The sequence below is a fragment of the Cyprinodon variegatus genome, unplaced genomic scaffold (genome assembly GCF_000732505.1).
Source record: "Cyprinodon variegatus isolate N-32 unplaced genomic scaffold, C_variegatus-1.0 Scaffold97, whole genome shotgun sequence".
Taxonomy (NCBI): domain Eukaryota; kingdom Metazoa; phylum Chordata; class Actinopteri; order Cyprinodontiformes; family Cyprinodontidae; genus Cyprinodon; species Cyprinodon variegatus.
In genome coordinates this window covers 166,574-188,875 of record NW_015150550.1, presented here as the reverse complement: position 1 = coordinate 188,875, position 22,302 = coordinate 166,574, and the positions used below count along the sequence as shown (strand labels likewise).

Genomic DNA, 22,302 nt, shown 5'->3' with positions numbered 1-22,302 from the left:
CAAACTGAAAAAACAAATTAGCTGAAAAACGACACATGGAAAGAACAAAAAACAACTCCTCAGCTAATAAAAAAATGTCACCAACTATAGTGATAGTTCCTCCATGGCTGTGATGACACCCCGCCTAGCTGAGGACCTGAACTACGTCTTCCTCAGATGCAACTTAACAGCCTTCATGGCCTTGACACCCGGGGTGAGACAAACCACAGCAATAAGTAGTAGTAGTGATGTAATGGCAAATTAAAACTCTTAGGTCTCCAAAAAATATGTGTTATGGAATTAGAGGGATTTGGATACATGTAAAACAGTCAACAGAGGGAATTAAAGCAGAGGATGGTGACATGCTCCCTTCTCATTGATCAACCCATGAAACCCTTGCTTTGTTTTACTGCCATGTTACAGTGTAATGAAACGCGTTTCTAATTTCTAACTTTCTTGTGACACGTCTCAAAGCCAAGCATGCACAACAATGTGTTCAAACTTAAAATTTTACATTCACAAATTTCATTGGTCAGTTGTCAGAGGAAGATGTTTATCAGGTCTTTCAGCATATAAAAGGTAAAGAAAGGTCCAGCAACTGGTGGATTCTTTTAGCACCTTTTAAAGACACATGCGGACCAACTAAAACCCATCTTCTTCCATAAATATCTGGAGCAATGTGAGGCTAAATTCTTTATATGAGCTTCTCCATCATCCCAGTCCCTAATAAAGACACCATCACAGAACCAAATGGCTGCAGGCCTGTTCATCTGACATCTTTGGTATTGAAATCCTTTGAAATCTGAAAACCATCACAGCCCCCCAAAATTAGCTGACTTTGTGAACAGGTTTGCAGATGATGTGTTCAACGCTACATCCTGCACCACAATGACCACTCATTAACATATGTCAGGAACTTGGATGTGGACCTTAGCTCCACTAAACCAGACATCCCCACCAGCAGCTCTCTCAGCTGACGATGTTTGTTTCCACCTGTGAGTGGATCAACAGTTTCCTGTATGGCACAGCAGCAACAAGAGCAGCCGGGTAGCAACTTCTCCCATTCAAGAACCACCTGAACTCCACAAAGGTGTGCTCGCTATCGCTCGTCAAAACCTTTCAATGTAAGTTGAAATTTGCAGATGACTGCCGCTCATCTTCAGTGTTTGTAATCAAAAGCCTATACCAGACAACAGGGTAGAGCTTAATTCTGCCTCCCATTGCAATTCTTAGCATAACTGTCTAATTTCTGGTTCCTAAGAAACATCCCTTCCAGGGACCAGAGTTGTTCCTCCTACAGAGCATGTATGAAAGAAGGTCCAGCAGAAACTGAAAGTACAACCTCTCAAAGGTAATTTTTTTCACCACCATTTTATAGTCCATTTTATGCAAAATCATCTTTATTTTCTTTGTCATGTTCTTTTTGCACACAAACTTGGCCACTCAAGTTGGTTCTAATCAAATCATCTTTAACTTAAATATTTTTAAAAGTAAAAAAAAAAAGTATTAAATGTCCCTCAGTGGGAAATTGTCTAAGAATTGTACAAGAAAGACTTGAAAACACGATCTGCTATGGCTTTTAGACCTCCTTTTGCCCCATGTCTAACCAGACACCGCATCAGACTGGCTTAGAGAAATGAAGTTAAACTGACTCATACTGAAGACAGCTGAGAGCAAGAGTTACAGCAGGTTAAAAATCATGCAGTGCATTCAGCACTGCCTGTAATTTCATTTTCATTACTATGTGGACTCAGCTCAAAAATCCTACTTGGTTTTTAATCATTTTACATTTTTCAGCATGGACAGTGCTGCTCGGGTTATTCAGTTTCAGGATTATGAGGGCTAAAATGAAGTTTTGGATGGAGAAATTAGATCTAAAGAGCAGCAACATGGTGCAATAATGTTTGCAACTATAGATGTCAATGTTTAACAGATTTTAGTAAATTCAAAATGCCTGTAGAGCAAGAGTCAAGGCCAGGGTCCTGGAACTAGCTTTGCTTCTACATCCTCTAATTGGTTGCGTACCTTTCTAAGTTTTTTTCTTCCACATACAGTAACTTTCCAATAATAGGTTTTGATACAACAGTCTGATAAGCCAGCTTCTTGATCTCGTGTATATTGGCTTATAGTGTCAGCAGACGTCCCACTGGACAGCCGTCCGTCTGAGGTTCCTCCATAATGGTGTAAGGTCCCCGAAAACAAAAGGCAATTACTTAAAATTTCGCCGTCGTACACAAGTCACTGGTCTGGTTTACTGAGGAACTGAATCTTGGGTTTTCATTACTAGGAGCAAGGATTTCTCCAACCGATAAAACAAAAAAATAAAATACAATTCTAAATATTTCTTCTCAATGTGGATCAAAACAAATTTTTGGCCTAAATTTCTGAATGACATGATTGTTTCAATGATATTCTAATTCACTGGGATGCACCTATAAAGCTGATGTAAAAAAAATGAAAAGACAAACAATATGAAATATAAAAAAATGTCCAAAGGAGTTAAACATACAACATAAAAAGACAACTGAAAAGATTTTATTTTGAAAATACAAACATGAAAGGAAAAAAAAAAATGACAATAACTAAAAAGGATGAATCAGAGATGTGTGGTGAGAGCAACAGGAAGTGTGTGTGCACGTGCAGGGGTGGGGGGGGGGTCAGTTCATCAGTAACTCCATCTGAACCAGCCTTGCGTTGGTGTCCCCAGCCATGTTGTAGGGAATCATCCCAGCGAAGGTGATAAGCGCTCGAGCCTGACTGCGCAGCTGCTGTTTAAAGAACATTATTTTCAATTATTATTTTTACATTTTAATGATGAATTTAATTAAGTGCCAAAATTTTTTTTTTTTAAATCTGAAATATCTGGCAAGTGTCTGGATTTTCTTGCTCTCACCATGCCTCTGTCCTCCACGGTCCTCGGTGATCGTCCTGGTGTTCCTGCAGGCGCCCCCTTAAGGCGTTTATACTGTGTAAACAGGATATTCATGGTGGCCAGCAGCACTTCAGACAGGTTATGGCGCACCTGCAGACAAGGAGCAATAAAAAAAAAAAAAAATCTCAACCAAGTGATAAAACTGACATATTTGGCATAAATCTGCAGATAGTCGGTTAGTTCCAAACACTGAAACGAGAACATTTCAGTGGACAGGTGTTCTCTACAAGGTTCAAATATTTATCCTTGGAATTTATTCAAGTTTTAATCAACAGTGCAACTTTATCTTGATTATGTTTTCAATATAAACTCAAACAGTTTCCTTTTATTCAGTTCTATGCTTTTTCTTATAGGACTGATGCAGCAAAGGGGGTTTAAGTCGACCCATTTCTTGTAGGCACCTGATTTGCAAACCAACCCGAGTTCTGGAGGGTTGAGGAAAAGATTTAGTGATGACAAAACAGGATATAAAAGCTTTAATAGGAATTCAATATTAGCAAGAAAACAATTAATACGTCAGGGAGACGAATGTGAGACGGCTAGGAAAAAAGTCACAGGCCCATCTGATCTTTGAGAGTTTATAATGCCAGCCTTTGTGAAAGACGCTAAAAATCATGCTAATATTAACTACTGACCACAGTAGACCCAGTTTTATCACCAACACAGTAATCTTATTTCAATTAGTCGTCGGCAGCATAAATGAGAGCCGAGGATCTCACCTCATCACTGAAGTTCCTGAAAGCTGCCACTCGTTCTTCAACGCTCTCCTGGCTGAGAGGCAGCAGCTTCAAGCGTTGCATCACCTGACAGCAAACAGAGCGACACGTTAACAACCAGCCTGCTTCACCGTACAAAGAGCCACTGGTTGTTTCACTCACATCATAGGCTCTGTCAACCTGACCGGCATGATACTCATCAAAAAAGGTCATCAGGTCAAGCAGCAGGTAGAAGGTGCCGTTGATGGTCTTCTCTGCTGCTGTCCCCTGAGAGCGATACCTGCAGAAGAACCAGAGCAGCCGTCAGCTACATGATCCGTTTGAACCTGTTGTCCTTGGTGTGTTTCAGAGTACCTCTCAGCGATGGCCACCGCCGTGTTCTTCAGCCTCTCTTTGTTGGACTGAGGCGCACTGACCTGAGCTATGACAGGACTCAGCAGCTTGTTCATCAGCTCCAGAACCTTATCAGGGTTCTACACAGATGATAAAACAGTAGCTCAACGTAAAGTTCCAAAGTTCTTAGTGAAGTGGTGAAAACGAGTGGTTCTCACCTTGGCCAGCTCGTAGAGTTTCACCGCCTCCTCAAACAGACCTTTGTTCTCCGCTTCTAGAGCTACTTTACTGATGATCGCTCTGGTGTCACCTGCAAACTTATCTATGATGCCAGGCTGGGAGGAGGAGACGAGAGTCAGAACGCTGGAAATGGGTCAACAGCCCCGCCCCCAACCACAATCACAACATTCTCTGATCAATGTGAACGCTGAGGTCCCAGGCTTCCACATTAATGTCAGGTTAAACTACTGTTGCAGGCTCAGTGTTTCAAACACAAGCCCAACATCTCTGGGTGGTCCACATATCAGGGCTCATTAATCAGACATCTGCAGATCAGCTTTAAATCCTCTACTCCAATCACCCTGGTGCCCAACAGCTCATGCAGCTCCTGAACTGAATCAGAAGCATGATTGCTGGGTCCAAATGGGTCCCCTGGTTCCAGGATGATACAAGCAAACTGAAGGGCTGGAAGTTTGACCACAGGGAGGTTTCAACCTACATCTATGGATCTTTGAGAATCCAGAACAAACAATCAGACTTCAGGGACGTTTTATGATCCAATACCCGACGCCATCTACCTTTTTAAACTTTAAGATGTCATAAAAATACAACCTTTCAGCCTTCCAAGGAAAACATAACCATATGACCCAAATTATCATTGGTTCCCACTCATAATTAACACTAAGTAGAAGATGGGCTTTAGGTCCCCAATCAGAGAGCTGCTGGGATGTGTTGAAGATGAGGAGGAATCTAAATAACTCCTTAACACCCCATCCTGCACACTGAAGGAGCTCAGGAAACATAGCTGCAGAAGAGCCTCTGAAGGACTCCTGCTTTTGTTCAAATATACAGGAGATGGACAGGAAGACCTCATCTTACCTTCCTGCTGCCATCTTTCTCCAACTTTCCTAACAGCATGTCAAACTGCAGGGAAAAAAACAAAACAGCAAAACATAAAAATTACACCCTGAAATCTCACATCATATCCTAATATCTTTATTAGTTTAGGATCAGTAAAAATAGCATTTTCTAAGCATCATTATTGCTGTTCGCTCACAAAATATCAATGAATTAATTTGACAGATTATTTCAAATAAATGTTGAATTTTCTTGTTTCTTTTAGCAATCCTGACTGAACAACCATCAGACACAGGACAGGCTTCAAACAGAAAGTGGCTCACCTCTCGACTCTCAATGACCAACTCACTGACGCAGCGCATGAACATGTTTTCCCCTTGGCTGTCCTTTTCATTGCTGCAGGAGAAAAGAGATGGAGAAATACGCATCAATGCTTAATATGGCAGCAGATTATTACTATCCCTGACGCTGCGCTTTACCGTAAGAAGTAGAAGTACTGCAGAGCTTCCCTGGGATCTGTGGACTCAAACTTTCGCGTATAGAGCATCAGCAGGCGGATAAAGTTGAGGCGTCGTATCATTGGAGGGTCCCCAGGCTCCTGGCTCACTGCAGATGACATGGAAACTCTCGGCTAGTCTCACATTTCTCAGGTCTGAAGTCTCGGGGTAATGGTGTGGAATAAAAGGTAAAAAAGCTCACGCAGCTGAGCGCTTTGACCGGACGACTTCAGCAACAGCCGCAGCTCGTACAGCACCAGGGCCACATGGACCGCGTGGCTCCGAAGCCTCTCAACACGAAACAAAAACGCCACCGCAGCCTCGAATTGCGCCGTCAAGAACAACACCTGGAAGTACAGGAAGGGGTGCTGGCTGGCAGAGAAATGGGACTCTCCTAATGGACGAGAAAGATGGGGAAAAAAAGAAAAAGCAACGGTTTGAAGACGAACTGTCATCTAGAGCAGCAAGTTAGTGTAGATAAAATGAAGGTTCTGGAAAGTCATCAGCTGCAGTATGGAGAGTTTCAGAGGATCTGATGGGCTAAAATCTTATATTTTTTCTATAAACAGAGAATCAGCTAGTTTCTTTTTTCTACCCTTTTTTTTTGTAACAACAATTAAAAATTGGGTCCAGTAGATTTTTTCAATCAACGATGAAATTTCTGTAGTTCCTGTTCAGAACCCAGTAAACTGAAGCCAGGACTAGTGCTGCTAATGTAACATCTTAAAAGTTAAAACCTGCCTACTTATTAGCTCATCTGATCCAATCTAAAATGTTCTTAGTGCAAAAAAAATTATTCTAGGTCAGTCAATTTTTCTTAAAATAAATGCATTTTTTTAATCTTGAATTAAGCCGGTAAGTGAGACTCTTTGCCAATTTACATTTGAAATAAGGAAATAACTGCATTATTTTATTTCATGAGCTTAGTCAGTTAATTCACATGCTGCCGTCATTTTGCACAACTCTGATGTTGCTGCTACTTTCAGATATCCATTACTGTTAAAATTTCCATAGCTTTATATTGTTATTTACTCTCCAGGTGTACAGTTTAATATTGTTTAAACACTTTACAGTACAGTATTTTATTGTTTATCTTTTAACTCTTCACTATTATGTTATTCTTAGACATTTTTCTAAGGTCCACATTTGTGTGACCATTTTTTCTATTATCTTTTGCTGCTGTTACAGGGTTTATACAGAAATTAGTAACTCTAATTTAATGCTTTTAAATGTTCTTTTAATGCTCTTAGAAATCAACAGTATATCATCAACAATATATAACACATCAAAATTGTTCGTCATCTTTACCGTCAACAGGCTGCAGCCATGTCCCGAGTTCCTCATTTTCCAGCCACTATTGTTGACATTTGCATTTTCCCCATTCTCTAGCCTTTTCTCCACCTCAAGCTTCTTTTCCAATCAACGGCTTTACGCTCAACCGTCAACAGGTCCGTGCAAATATATCATGATATACTATATCTGACAAAAAATTTTTATAATCATATATTATTTTAAATACATAATTTTAAATTCCAGGATAATCACGTTTTATCAATTATAATGCCAATTAAGGCCTTAATTTAGAAAATAATAGTTGACTTAATGATTTTTAATGACCCGCGGAAACCCTGTGTTAACACCAGATTTTCACCGTTGTGGGACAATAAAAGGATTTTCTATTCTATTCTTTTATTTTAAGTCTATCATATCTAATTATTTTATTCCAAGTAAAAATAATCATTCCAACTTATTTACCTACTCAAATTAAGGTTGATACACTAATTTTAAGAAATTTCTACTTATTTTTAGATAGTTTTTGCAATGCCAAAGATCAGAACCTAACAAGAATCCCAAAACCAGAAATAAACAAAACAAAACAAAACAAATAGAGGAAGGCAGCCAGAGCAGTCGTTGAGCCCACAGCCTCTCTACCATTCTGCTAATTAACGGCCTACACATCTGTCTCATCCCCATTCAGAAAAAAAGATTACAGATTACAAATAAGAGTTTACTACTATATTACACACATTGTCCACTATTGAAGTTACGGCTTTGATAAAAACGTCTAAGAGACGGACGGACATTTCAAATCCTCTCAGGGAGCTGTCACAGTGAGAAGGTGAAGAGACAGGATGTACCTGTAATCCCAACACACTGTCAAAGTTAATTAGCCAAGTAATTAGGTAAAAAGAGTTCACATATGGCAGGAAAAGGAAATGTTTTATGGAACTGCTCAGGCTGCCGGGCTGCTCACCTTATCAAGTCTCACACAAAAAGAAAAAAATAGAAATATTCTGTTGAGCCGAGGTACTTAGTCATCAAGTTTACTTTTTAATTAGAAATCTTTTAATCCTCTTGTTGGCTGAGAGTTTGAGGAGTATAACAGGCTGGACCATGTCAGCCGTTTCACAGCCTTATCTCACACTTGCAGCATTTTAGTTCAAAAAGCAGGGGAGCAGGATGGGGCGGGGGATGAGGAGGAGGAGGAGGAAAAAACGATGAAGGGCAGTAGCATGTGTGTTTGGGGGCTGCAGCACTGCAAGAAAACAAAGCCAAACAAAGGAAACATTCATGCAGGAGGAGTAGAGGACAAAAATCAGTGGGAGGACAAGAGACAGAGTCAGATCGACAAAGAAAAAAGGATGAAAGATGGAAGGAGAGGACAGCCAATCAGTGGGCAGATGAGGGTGCAGAGAAGCGACTGAACGGGACTTTCACCCCGAAGGTCTGGAGGCTTTGTGATGCAACATGGAGGACAGAGAGGAGCTGAGCTCACAGAGTCAGCTGATCATCTTATCTGAGTGAACCAGGACCAAAACCACAGAGACAGCAGACAATCATTCCTAACAGGAACACCTTCACTTTCAGAGTGAAACTGGTTTACATGTATGATGCAATGTGAACAGAGAGGTGGGAGACACAAGAATCACTGCATCCTGCAGCTACGTGCAGGATGGAGGAAAAGATACAGCGTCGTACCGTAATCTTCCAGGAGCTGCTTCTGTAGCTGCGGCAGAGTGAGTCTGTCCTGAGGAGAGCTGCTGCCGTCGTCATCAAAACACACCTGGTTCAACTGATGGGAGAAGAAAGCAGCTGCTTTAGTGGAGGCGACACTTATAAGAACATAGACTCCGCTTTAAACAAGTCGGCCCGGATTCTGGGGATTTTACTTAGACAGGCATTTTCAGTGAGATACTAGCTCTCCTCTTTAAAACAGACCTGATTGATCAACTGAAAATAATAAAATTTGTACTTTGAGGTTTGAAATTATAATTGGAATACCATGAAAGTAGGAGCAACACAGCAATACCAGACTTCTGTGTATAAGATGGCTGCTTCTCACATCCACAGTAGTCAAATGTTTCTCCTTTGTTTCTTCAGCAGTTTTTTAATCAATCATGTATTATAATTAATATATGTAATACATTATTTTTTTACTGTTTATAAAACTAAATATTTTTTATTATTGTTTAAATGCTGCATAGAGCAGAGGCTGTTGCGGCCATATCCAAACAAGAATGCGAACATCTAAAAGCAGGAAACTGGCACAATAAAATCAGAGCAGAGCGCACCTTAAGCCACAGATAATCGTCGGTTTTATCTGCCACCTCTCCATGGTTATCGTTGACGTCACATTTCCCGATGAGGCAGTAGACGGCCCTTTTGTAGGGATCAGCGCAGTTCCTCAGCGCCCTGCGGTAGTGAAGGCGAAGCTTGTTCTCTGAAGAAGGAGACAGCCTGAAAATAGGACGGGAGGAGATGTGAGCATCCCGCCTTTGACATCCGGCTCCAAAATAACAGCTGTTCTTACCGTTTGTCTGGGCTGTTCATGTACTCCTGGAACCAGGACTTAAAGTCTCCCAGCTGATGCTGCGCCCTGTTGACCACCTGCATGGCAGCATTTAGGTCGCCACATCGCAGGCAGTAGTAGATCACAGCCCAAACTGGCTGGCCCTCAATCTCACCATCCTGTTGGAAACATGTTCATAATACTTTAAATCAACGCAGTTCAGACCTATTTTGATCATCCATTCCTGGCTTCTCTTTATTCACCAGCTGTGTGGACATATGCAGGCTGTTTAAATGTTTTCCATTTTTGTACGGAACTGTTTAAGTAGAACAATCATCGGCGGTATGTTAGATCGCTGGTTTAAGGAGAAGTTCTGGTCACTCATTCAGTCTCAGGTTAGTACACAGAGTTTTCATGTTAGCTCAGATCAGAACATTTAAATCCTTAATTCTCAACATTTTTAGTTCGACTTTCTGGGTTCCTACACTGCCGACTCACTAGCTACGTTTACATCAGTGTTGATTTCGTCAACCAGGACGATGATGAAAAGATTTCGTCAACGGCCCTTTTCCCCCTGACGATGACGCACAAAAATAGTTTCCAGAAAATAAAAATGAGGGAAATAAAAAATGATTTTCGTTAAAGAGGCTAAGACCAGACAAAATTTACGAGCCATTGACGAATGGACATTAAGACATGTAATTGTTTATAATTAAGTTGTAATTTGTTAATATAAGTGTTTCTTGAACTTTAGAGAAGATTACGCATCTGTCCCAGACACGGCGCCTGTCCCACAGTGCCAGAGCAGAGAGCGTATACTCCTAGCTCAACTTCGCAGTCATGGCGTTGGGCTCGGCTACTGGTCTACGGTTTGTTGGAGGAGCTGGGAGAAAACAACGCCTGGATGTATGGAGCCATTTTGTTTACAATGCGAAGGACAACACTAGAGGAAAGACGCCACCAAAGAACCTACGGCTTCAAAATGAACAGTAAAAATTATCCAACCATGATGTGTGTAAACATGCACCAAGCGTTCGATCAGATTAAATCATTGTAGCATGCGTGTCTAATTATCTGGAAACACTTTAGCAGTAGAAGAAAAAACTGTCTGTACTGCGGCTGTTTCTCATCTTTAGCTACTCTTTGCTTTGTGCCGGCCCCTCACACTTCTTCTTCTTCTTCTTCTCAGTTTTTCAGTCAAGTCTTTAAATGTGTTTTTTTTTTTTTTCCTTTGGACCTTTACTGTGAAGAGGGCGGGTGTTTTCAAAAATTCAAGAAAATCCTCTACTAAATCTTTAACTCTGCATGTGGGGGTTACCTGCATGCCAGGTAGAGGCCCAGGTAGCTTGATGTTGAGGAAGCTGCGGACCAGCTGGTAGGTACCGGGAACCCCACCGAGCTGGGCCTGATGCAGGTTCCCAAACACGGTCCCCATTGTGAAGCTTTTATACCTGCAATAGGAGAAGGAGGGAAATGAAGCACCTCAGATAAAAGCAGATTAAATCTAAAGCTGAACCTGGCGGCAGGGACAGGTACCGGTTCTCCAGGAAGCTGAGCGCCTGCCGAACAAAAGCCATCTGCATCTCCACTGATGTGCGACTTTTGAGGGTGTCTTTGGCAGGAACCAACAACACATCCGTCATCTGCTTCACCATCATCCACAGGTCCGATACGTTCTGGAGGCATAATAAGGTTTCATAATCAATAAAAACACACTGGTTAACTGCATGAGGATCTTTTGTATCAAAAGATTGAGTTCAACAACTTCAGTCCACTGTCCTGCTTTTAAAGAAAACTGGAGTAGATATATTTAAAGTCTAACAACTGTAATAGCTCCCCGTTCATCCTGTTAATATAAACCTTTCCTGAATTTTTTTTTTTTTTTTATCAAAAAATGCTTTGCTGTTTCTTTATTTGACACATTCTTTAAATCACAAATATAAAGGCATCTCTCCACAGGTTTTAAATGCAGTTTTCAGATGCTCAATTTTTTATTAATTTAATCTTTATTTAAAGAGATATTCTAAATCACATCCAAATTCAATTACATTTATATTCAGAATACAAATAATAAAATCAGTGCACATCAGTGCATCTCAGCGGCACACCATTAGCAGAATCATAAACAACATCAATCTGTTTTCCTGCCACTTTTTGTGACCATGTCATATAAAAACTGCTCCATCGGACAACACGATGTCGCCCTAATGAGTGGAGTTCCTACCTTGTCATCCAAGCTGTCTGCCACCGAAGCACACAAATCTCCCAGATTAGGCTGGATGTGTCCGTTCACTATTTTCTCATTAAAAACGTAGATCTAAAGCAAGCAGGGGTGGTGAAAAAAGGAAGGAAAGGAAAAAAAAGGATTAAAATCAACCCGTCTCGAGAGGCTCATTTATGTCACATTGGTCTGCAGCTTTTGAACCTATCCTGGACATCTGGTGAAATGATTGATGATGAAGAACAGCAAAAAGAGAACCAAGATGTTAAAAAGGTCCTCGAACAGGATAACAAAAATAAGGCAAACAACACCGCACGCGATGTGGCGACACATTGTCAGGATCAACAGCCTGCGTCACACAGCCCATCAGCACAGGATGCCTCCCCCATCAATCAATCAATACGTTTGATCAGTCCCTTCCTGGCTTTATCTGACCCAGTTGTTCAGGCTACAGTCATGTTTAACCAGCTAAACCCTGCTGGTTATGGTTCCACATTAACAGCATCTTTATGCAGAGTAGGACCGGTTTGATCAAAGATAACATCTCACCAATCATCCTTAGAGAAACTCCTTCCTTAGACCTCCTTTCAACCATAGATTTTCTCCAGAAGAAAAGCAACATGTTCAATTTATCTACACTCCTATTATGTTAATTCTGGTTTGTTTATAGGAACTTGATATTAAGATTTAGAGAAGACAATACAAGTAGGACTGTTGTAGAACTTTGAGTCAAAAAAGGCCAATATGATCCATGAATTTACGATAAATACATTTTTATAGTAAAAATGTACTTATTTTATCAAATGGTTAAAAGTTGGTCAGATGTATTGGAGGAGAGAGCTTGTTTTAGCTCAGTTTTCTACTTTCAACTTAGAAAAATAAAACAAGCTAAAGTGTCTATGATTAGCTCCTGGATGTGAATGAAACAGCTGGGAGCTTCATCTCTGCCCATCAGGATGGGTCAGACTGCAGCTGAGAGCCTAAATGACTGTAAATGTTAAATTGCATGTATGCAGCATTAGTTGGCTTTATCACAGTCTGGTTTTGAAAAAGAAAGGAGGTGATCCACTATTTTGGCCACACTGTTGACTTGTGGCACTGTGAAAGGATCCAAAGGGGTGAATCCAGCTTTAATACAAACTTTTAAACTTATTTTTATTAATAGATGCTGCTTTTTTTTTAACTCAAACATCATACATTCCAAAAATCATTCAATTAAAACAAGAAAAAACTGATAAATATAACAGATAAACACAAAATTATCTCCAGGTTATAGTTTAGTGATCATATTTTAAAATAAAGGGCTTTCTTTCAGAGTAGAACTGATAGAGAATTAGAGGATGGATAAATGAAAGATACTTAACTCCATTACAGAAAGAGACATTAGATGATGGAGGTGGGACGTAAAGGAGGTTTAGCTTCGTGATGCCGATAATGATTCATGTACATGTGGATAAAAGCACTGTGAACATATCTCTAAATACAGTTGCTACCATTTCAGCAGGAACCCAAACCGGCCCCTTCCTACAATTAATGATGGACTCACCTGTCGTCCGTACGCCACCTCAACGCTGTTCAACGCGCTCCTGCCTGGAGCCGCCACATCGCTCACAAAGCTGGGCTGGAACAGACAGAGAGACGTTTCTGATGTTGTACTAAAGAACCGGGCCGGCCCCAACAGGAGGTCAACCTGTCTCAAGGGTTAGCATGACTTTTCCTCAGCGCATGCTGGGATATGCTCCCAGAGGATGAAAGGCCTATTTCACTCTGACTGTGGCTAAAAATACCATCCAGGACTCTCAGATCAGATCGGCTATTTTAGTTAGTTTTGATGAACAGAAGAACAGCTGGGAGAACATTGTCAGAGACTTGCAGCAGCAAGCTTCTTAGATGAAGACAGATTTAGAACGAGAAGCTCAAGAGTACAAGAGAAAAACAGCTTTTTTTTCAAATGATCAAATAATGTTTGATAAACAATACGGCGAAACAATTACATTTTTTTTCTTGAAAGCTCCGAATAATCAATCAAATAATATCTTCCTGCTATGAATTCATGGCAAAGGTGAAGAAAAAATGCATTTTCTGAAAACAAAGCTCTTTATTTTCATCTCAGCAACAATGTTTAATGGAAGAGCTGTTATATATTCCCTCCTGATGATCTGAAAGCTCCGACTCCTAAAGAAATTTGAATCCTGGGAGAGTTTGTTTTGTATCTTTTAAAGTTTCTTCAGATTTGCTGATGACACGACCAATAGAGACAATATAACAGAGGAATCACAGAAAATCTAAAATAAGAATATAATCAACCTTTCACTGAAACTTTAAGGACAACGAAGCTGTTAGCTTGCAGCAGCTATGTTGTCCGGAGCACAGCTTTGTCTCCTGTTAAAGTGCCTCAGTGTTAACGCACCCCTAATCCTGAAACAACCAGATTGATCCTGATTAATCTGCTCTGATTCACTGAGATAACCAAAAACTGCAGCGCTACCCACCCCATCATCTGCTGCTATCTGAGCAGTTTATCTCCAAGTTCCTGTCATCTAGAGATCACTGTATGCAGTCAGCATTGTGTGAATAACTGCAGTAAATGTTAATTATTGAAGTTCATGCATTGGCCACAATAAACCCATGGCTGACACGCTTTGGTTTTATGTCTAACAGCTGGACAGATTTATTATGAAACCAAAGCAAAAAGACCCACCACTGTTTAAATCTAAGATTATTTATCTCAGAGGACGACATCTTCAGAGACATTCCCTGTTCTACATGTTTCTACAATGTCTACATGTTTCCGCTTTAATTGTTCCTGTTTACTGAGGTTTTGTTTTTGGTAAAAGAGGAAAATAAGGAAAAGATGTAATTGGGTTGTTACAGTATTCATTATTTTTGTCCCTGTAGTTTTAAAAAAGTAAAGAAAACTATTTAAAATTTGTCAATAATCTGGGAATTATATGGATGAACAAATGATGCTCCTGAGGTCTGTAATGTTTCTGAACCTATAATCTCTCAATGACTACATATCAGGGTCAAATACCTCCACATCCTGGCTGAAGTCCAGGGCGTCCTCTCCAGCTCCCAGCAGCGTGTGCAGAACCCTCTGCTTCACCTGCTCCCACTGAACCAGCATGGACTCACGGTGGTACTCCTCAGCCAGCAGGAACGTCTGAGTTCACACCAGAGAAACAACAAGCATGTTTATCACACCCTCACACGTGATTTAACATTCATTCAAATTCCCATGATGCGTTTTAAATGTGTGAGAAGGAGGAAGTAAATCAGATCCAAGTTGAAATGGTGATGAACTTGTGTTGCGTCATTAAAAACTAAAACACCCGACCACAGAGTGGTTTATGTGAAAGATCAGAAAAGAGAAGGCAGGTTGTCCTGTCAAAACTCAGCCGTCTCCACCAGGACCTGCTGCGTCTATTTTAACTGTCCACAGAGACACGCATCGAGACAATGGGAGCATGAGATAATTGAATCTCCTGCTCAGGGAGGCAGGAATCTAGACCACGTTCACCTTTTATCTGGGCCCCTTCAGACCCAGAAAGCTTCAACCTCTAAAAGCTTTTTAGAGATGGAAGCTCCTTTCTGTCGTCTAACTGTATTAAGCAGGAATAAAAAGCCTTTCTTCAAAGCTATGGACAACACAATAAAGTAGAATTATCTGGGAGGAAAAAGCTGAAGGAGCGGGATAGAAATCAGCAATCACCTCCAACATCTGCCTTTCGTCTAGGTGTGTTCTTCCTCCCACCCCTGCATACGCCTCCTCCTCCTCCTCCTCTCCAAGGGAGCACAGAGATAATGGGACCGGCAGCTAATTAAAGCCTGGGCATATTAGCTGTGCTGATTCCCTGGAGGTTCCCACCAGAAGGACTTTTAGATCACAGTCAGCACAAATCCCTAAAACCTGATTGTTTGTGTGAAGATTAGATGCCAATCTCCACATGAACACGGCGGCATGTGGGAAACTCAGGAAGAAGGAAAAGTAAAACACAGAGGAGGTAAACTCTCTAATCCACTTACCCATCTGGACTTCATCTAAAGCCACCAGAACAGGGTCATGTCACATCTGCATGTGCTGGGCTTTATAACACTGAATTTGTTATATAAACACAGAGAACTAGTGACTGGACTGGACTGGTACTGACCCTGCGGCGAGACTCTTCGATGGCTGACAGGAGAGCGTTGTCCCTCTCGTTCTTCAGGAAGCCCTGTGAATGCAGCAGAGGGAAACAGAGACAGAGAGGCTGAGCAGAGCCAAATGGAAACAGATAAGATTCACTACTAAAACTAGAGCAAAGGAGAGCGGGTATAAGGTTCTGCTAAAAACTCGCTTCGACTCTAGCTGTGAGTTCAAAGTCTCTTTAAGAATGTACCAAACAGAAGAGATGGAGCATCTAAATCTGCAGTGAGGCAGCAATCTGATGGCAGCCATTTTGATTTTGACTCAAAATGGCTGCTTCCTCTAAAATACTTTCTATACCCGTTATCTAACCGCTTCCTGGGAACACGACGTCTGAAAGCCGACAAAAGAAGCTTATCAACCGTATCACTATCCCAGCGGAGGGTTTTACCAACTTCCAGCTCTTTAACGATTGAGGAATATGATTTAATCAGCCATCTTCCAGGTTCCTTTGAGAACAGAAAACCACGTCAATAGGCCAATTAGAAAAGGAATAAAGTTTCAGTGTAAAAAACGTACAGATCAAACCTTCCAGGCTGGAATCAACTGCCGCCTCTCTCTGAGATTTCAGATGCTGATTTTAGTTTATTTTCAGAGGACTGGAATCTCAGATAAATCTGCTGCATTTATTTTTTAATCAAACAGGAAGTGAAAACCTGGAAAGTTAAGGAAATCAGAGATTCTTTCCATAATATCAGAGCGACACGTTCAAAACCTGAATCTACCAAGCTAGCTTATCTTTGACGCATTGAACTGGGTGGGCGAGCTAACAATGATGCAACAGCAGCGTCTCTCCATCTGAGCGTGGGCACCACACGCCATCACTGTTTAATAGAATAGAATAGAATGAATGAAACTACAACACAAGAGAATGAAAGAATACAGATTCAAACAGCTGTGAACCAAATAGAAAAGAAATAAACTAAATGCAAGACCATCTGAGAGGAGGAGAACCCTCAACACTCATCAGAGCTACTGGTACCAGAAAGATCTGGGCCTCAGCAGGTCTACTTTAACAGGAAGTTGAAGATTTTATTTCTTTTTTTGCTTTTCACAATTTTTAAACCAGATCTAAACCCTTAACTGGAGCCTTCAGCTAAAACAATGATCCAATCAAGAAGCCGTGTTCTTGGTGTGTTAGACTTCTTAATGTGCACTAACCAAAACAGCTAACATGACCAAAATCTGTCCGACATACTGCATTTGCCAAAAGGGCTGTTTGTTCCACCAGAACTAGGTTTAGGGGAAAATCTAGCTGGTTACTTCAAACCAGAACCTCTTCCTGGGGGCTGACCTGCACTAACCGGCTGAAATTCAGGAGGTTTCGGTTTAGACTAAACGGAGAACGAGTCTAAAATAAACTCAAACATTCTAACGATATATATATATTAAAAAGGAACTCTGCATTGACTCATTACATCAGACACTTCAGCTTCATTCATTTAGGTGGTGATGTAGGCTCCTGCTGCCACACCCATCCTAAGAGATCTGCAACCCGCAGCCTGCCGGTCAGACAGCCCAGAAGCTTCCACTGAACTGGAGGCCAACCTAGAGACATAATTATACTGATAACTGAACCTCATCATCCAAACAGTCCATATCCAGTCATCAGAGGTTAGGAAGGCAATTTTCCTCTGAGATGTTATAAACATTCAACATGTTTCCTTCTAGAAAGCTTGATGTTATATTAAAATACATGATCATCGTTTTCAATTTGTTACTTAAGCTTATTAAACCTATGGTTGTTCTGTGTCTTTTTAAATGCCTGTGAGAAAATCCGGACTCACTGACAGACGGGTCTCTTTTCCCTGATCTTAAAGCAAAGATTCATCTAAAATAATTGATTTAGTCCATATGATGACTGGTTGTCTCCAAGCTAGACTGATCTCTGAGGCCACGCAGTCTGAGGCCGGCGGGTCTCACTGTCAGACTTGCCTCTGAGGCCGAGATAAACGGAGATCGCTCCCCTCTTTGCAAGTCATCATGAAAGTCAGATGTACAAATATTTAACAGAAAATAAGCAGCTGACCACAGCCCAGTACTTAGCTTACTGCCCACAAATCCTAAAATAGTGACTTATTTAAATTGCCTGATCACTGCCCAGAGAGACATCGGCACCTCCAGATGAGCAATGAGGATAAGTATCAGTGAGGGTCTCCGTGAACGTGAGTCATACTCACTCATGCTGAGAGGCGTCCAGCCGGAGACGCAGAGACGAGACGATCGGGTGAGACGAGGAGAAACAAAACTATTTTTCGCCTCTTTGTCAGCATCCACATAAGTAACAGACGACCAGCTCTGCTTTTTCACAGAGGCAGCGCTACAGGCCGCCATACTGGGGTGTGTTCACAGAGCCCTATAGAGCCGGCGTGGTGATTTACCCCCCCACAGCAGGACAGGGAGTCGTTTGAGATCGGAGTGAAAGTGTCACATCAAGACTAACTGGAGGTGGTTATATTGTGGAAGGGCTAAACCATCTCAGCGTACAGACACGGGGGGATTCTGCGAGGACCAACTATAGAAACGTATAGAATATCTGCTCATGCCCCCCTCCCTCCTCCAGTCATTATTCTCCATCCTCTCTCTTTCCTCTCTTCACTCCATCCTTGTTTCCCAGCCTCCTCCCTTCCTCAGCCTCCCTCCTCCTCCTTCTGTTTTAATCCATCCTTCCTTCCCTGCCTCAGCTCAATGCAATTATAGTAATGGATTTTTCCCCCTCAGTTGATGGCTTCCGACATCCTGTCTTGAAATGAGGCTAATCATGCTCTTAAGGGTCATGTTTAGTTAATGAAGGGTTTGGGATGCACATGGGAGGGGGTCGGTGTGGGGGGTGGGTGCAATGCTAATATGAAAGCTGACCATTAATGCACACATGCACAAAGCAGGAGTGTTCATTTGCACACCTTTAAGTTTTGTCAGACGCCTCCATGCATCAGCGACAAACACCTGTATTTCTACAGCACAAGCATCAGAAGGGATGAATAAACTGGCAGTGGCAGCTACTGCAAACAACACAGAAGCTAACACAGGCCCGTGAGACTATGTCATTTATCCAAGCAGATGCTCTGGGCTTAGCCAACTGCATCCACTGAATGCATGCCAGTTCTGCTGAAGAGGCTAAGAGAGCAGAGACCGAAACAGGGAGGGAGACAGGATGCAGCAGGCGAGAGAAACGAAAGGAAGTGGTATAAAGATAAGAGAGAGATAGAGGTAATAAAAAAGGAGAGTTAGCAGGACTGGAAAGAGATGGAAGGATAGAAAGCCATAAGAAAGCTGTCGCCAGGCACCATTTTTATTCCAAAAGAGCAGACTGATGTTTAACTGGTGGATCAAAGCTTTTCCTGCTTTTCTGCCTGTACCATTTGAGTCCAGCTGAGAACAAAACGAAGCAGCAGTTCATTACACCGCAAAGGTTCATTATCAACATGGAGTCACATTGCTTTACCTGATAAATGTGAAGTTTATCTGTAGAATCAGGCCTAACCCAGACAGTTAAACTTCTATCTGTAGATGAAGGTGGAAAGTTGGAAATAAAAGAAGTCTGGACATCTGATCTTCAGTATTTTATGGTAGGGCTGTGCAATCTGACTAAAAATGTAATGTATTATAAGCCTTTCATATTTGCCCATATTGTTATTATTGATTAGTTCATTGTTTTACCTATTTGAAGTAAGAACCAGGAGAAAAAAAGCCAGAACTTAAGCTGTAAACTTTAAATTAAATCAGCCCTACTGACATGTCAGATACCCTTCCCTCTGCCTACATCTGACAGAATGCCATGGAGCTCTAGATCAGCGTTCACTGAAATTGTAGGAAATATTATAGGACATAATTTTTACTGACATCCAGAAGGTGTCTGTTGCTGTATAAATATTGACATGGTTTTGATGCCAGCAGATGCTCTGGGCTTTTATGGACCCTTTGATCTAACTAGGATCTTGATCATTTCAGTGTTAATAGAACATCAGAGAAACAGCGGATCCCTGAAAGGTTCCACATGTTCTGACAGCTCTTGGACTTGCTGTGCTGCGGTAAGGTGCTTGTTTGGTTCCAACAAGAAAAGGTCCAAACCTCTCTGGATGGTAATCAGGTGGAAAGATGAAACACAGTTTTTGAATTACTTTTTTTTTTTTTTTTGTATCTAGATTCAATTCAGAAATACTTGGTCACATTGGAGCCTCTTCAGTAGCTTGGTTGTTCAGACATTTCTCAATACGTGTACTTGTGCGTTCTCATGTGCTCGTGTACTTGTGAAACATCATCCGCCTCAGCCCTAGTACTGTTCAAATTCACAAGAACAGCAGACCGAGAACGGACAAAGTCCCTGGATGTTGTTCTTGCCCCTCCCTCTTTACAGAGTATGCATCAGAGCAGACTGACAGATTGACAGCTGTCCCAGCATGCACTGCAGCAGCAGCAGCTTCTAGTGAGGCGCTCACAGAGCTCAGAGCATTAAGATAAATGTTCTCTTCTCTGTTGCCGCTGTTCAATAAAAGTAGGTTTTAAGATCACTTGAGGGGAGAACATTATATTTTTAAGCGTCACTATATGGCCCATTTACCAATTTAGTATATAATGTAAAAAAAAGTTCCCATGTTGAGAGGACCGCGGCAATCAGCGGACAGCTGAGGCTAACCGCAGCCAGGGCTAACCTTAGCCCATCTGCAGCAGCCCTCTCTTAGCATAGCTTTGAGTGATGTACAGCTGGCTCTGATGGCCTTTTTTTTTTATTTAGCAAAATGTTCATTTGTTTTTTGTTTATTTGACTGTGTTAATTATTGTTACCCCACTAAATGAAAAAAAGTAAGAAATTTTCTATGTACTATTAATAACAAGAGGTAAAATGCAAGACCAGACGAGCCAAGCGTGTGGTGACGTCACGAGTACGCTCCTGTTCCAATTGACCCATATTTACTCTGCATGCTCCCGTTCTCCCCGAGTCCACACTTTCCTGTGTGAGAGCAGATGTGAAGCATTTTCTCCATTTATACAGTCAATACCACAATTATTCATACCATGACTAAAGGTTGCCTAGTAGAGAGGGCAGGAAGTTTTGGAAGCTCTCCTGTTCAAACCTCAGGCTTTTCCTCAGGTTTCCTGAGCAAGACCCTTAACCCCAGGATGCTGCCTCAGGGCTGCAAGCTGCTTACTGCTCCTTAAGGGTGACTGGTTGAATGTAGCGAACACATTTATTTTAATGTATACCAGCAACGATTGGATCAACAGAGGTTATGTTCTTCTATGTTTGGTTTATATTAGAAAAAAAAAAGAAGATCACAGAGTAATCAACCAGTTACTGAATAAACTGATCTATGTTCTGTATTTTCTGTTTCAACAACAAATTCTTGCAAAAGATTCTGTCAGATTCAGGTCTGGACTTTGAGTGGACCGCGCCAGAACTTCAACATTACTTCCAGTCAGAGGTAAGATGATGGTTAAATTAAAAGATGAATTAAAGTATGAATAACTTAGGCCTAAACTTTATGTCATATCCTATAATTGGAACAAGAAATTCGGCTTAGAATCAGCTTAGCCAAATCTACACGTCTAAATGTGCAACAATGAATCTGAAAACAATGAGAAAATATAAACATTATCTAGGAGAAAAAAAAGATAATTAACTTTTTGTCTTCCTTAATTTAATTATTATTAATTCATTCATTTTATTTATTTATTCATATTATAATGTCCTTAAAATGTTTAGTCAACCTCATCAATCCTAAAAAAATCAAAGTCAGATTTTCTTCAGCATATGAAGAATTTATAAATAGCAACATTTCAAATTAATCTAACGTTTTCCCCAGAATTTTCCAGTATCAAAGGTTTCTGTGGAAATCCAAACATTCTCCCAAACAGGCTTAATACCGTCTTCCAGTCCAGTCCAATAAATGCTCATATCCTGTAACAATGAAAGTAAAGCTAATTATTACGTTTCATTTCTTTTAAAGATATGAATCATTAGCATCAAGAAATTACTTGGCCAAAAAATGAAGTTCTTCTCGTGGAAAAGTAGAAGGAAAATGTTCACCATTACCTTTATTTAAAGGGACCTTTAGACAAGGATTCAGACTAATGCTGGCTTATTTTACAGCTAATCATGTCAAACAGTTTTCTTAATACCGAGTTGGTGCAGCTGAACACCAAGTTATTGTAAGTAAGGCTGAAACAATTAATCGAATTTATTGTGATCAATTGATTATGGAAATGATCATCAATTAATTTAGTAATCAATTAATCGTTATAATGTAGAGGCTGTAAAATATGCCTTTAGCTGACAAATTAACCCACTTGGAGCAGAAATTATATCAAAATAGTAAACAAATATATACATTTTGTATTAAAGACTTTGAAAAATGTTTTCATCCGTCAATACGCTCTAACCAGGACTCCAAGTGGAAAAGGTTTATTTTCACATCTTTATTTCTGTAAAAATTATTCTTTAAGGAATCATTGGTTGTTTGATTATTGTTTAATCGAAATAATCAACAGATTAATCAATTTGCAAAATAATCGTTGTAGCCCTAGTTAGTTTTTACACCTGAGGAGCATCAAGGCTCGTTAGGAATCAATG

General features: G+C 40.8%; 1 protein-coding gene across 3 annotated transcripts in view; it reads right to left on the bottom strand.

The window, feature by feature from the left end:
* Window positions 1-2,498: 2,498 nt before the first annotated feature.
* The window catches only part of nup93 (nucleoporin 93kDa), a 26,931-nt gene continuing 7,127 nt past the window's right edge, over window positions 2,499-22,302 (bottom strand). The window contains exons 1-20 of one of the 3 annotated variants that reach the window (XM_015374106.1): window positions 17,912-18,150; window positions 15,697-15,759; window positions 14,580-14,708; window positions 13,092-13,166; window positions 11,549-11,641; window positions 10,861-11,000; window positions 10,643-10,775; window positions 9,346-9,503; window positions 9,107-9,272; window positions 8,514-8,607; window positions 5,737-5,928; window positions 5,517-5,643; window positions 5,361-5,433; window positions 5,059-5,103; window positions 4,179-4,295; window positions 3,982-4,100; window positions 3,790-3,907; window positions 3,631-3,714; window positions 2,873-3,001; window positions 2,499-2,747 (exon numbers count right to left, since the gene is read on the bottom strand). In XM_015374106.1, the coding sequence (XP_015229592.1) occupies window positions 2,637-2,747; window positions 2,873-3,001; window positions 3,631-3,714; window positions 3,790-3,907; window positions 3,982-4,100; window positions 4,179-4,295; window positions 5,059-5,103; window positions 5,361-5,433; window positions 5,517-5,643; window positions 5,737-5,928; window positions 8,514-8,607; window positions 9,107-9,272; window positions 9,346-9,503; window positions 10,643-10,775; window positions 10,861-11,000; window positions 11,549-11,641; window positions 13,092-13,166; window positions 14,580-14,672 (2,067 nt within the window). In that variant the 5' untranslated portion in view covers window positions 14,673-14,708; window positions 15,697-15,759; window positions 17,912-18,150 and the 3' untranslated portion in view covers window positions 2,499-2,636. Of the gene's footprint in view, window positions 2,748-2,872; window positions 3,002-3,630; window positions 3,715-3,789; window positions 3,908-3,981; window positions 4,101-4,178; window positions 4,296-5,058; window positions 5,104-5,360; window positions 5,434-5,516; window positions 5,644-5,736; window positions 5,929-8,513; window positions 8,608-9,106; window positions 9,273-9,345; window positions 9,504-10,642; window positions 10,776-10,860; window positions 11,001-11,548; window positions 11,642-13,091; window positions 13,167-14,579; window positions 14,709-15,696; window positions 15,760-17,911; window positions 18,151-22,302 lie in introns of those variants that run through there. The other 2 variants (XM_015374104.1, XM_015374105.1) reach the window with 2 other exon arrangements.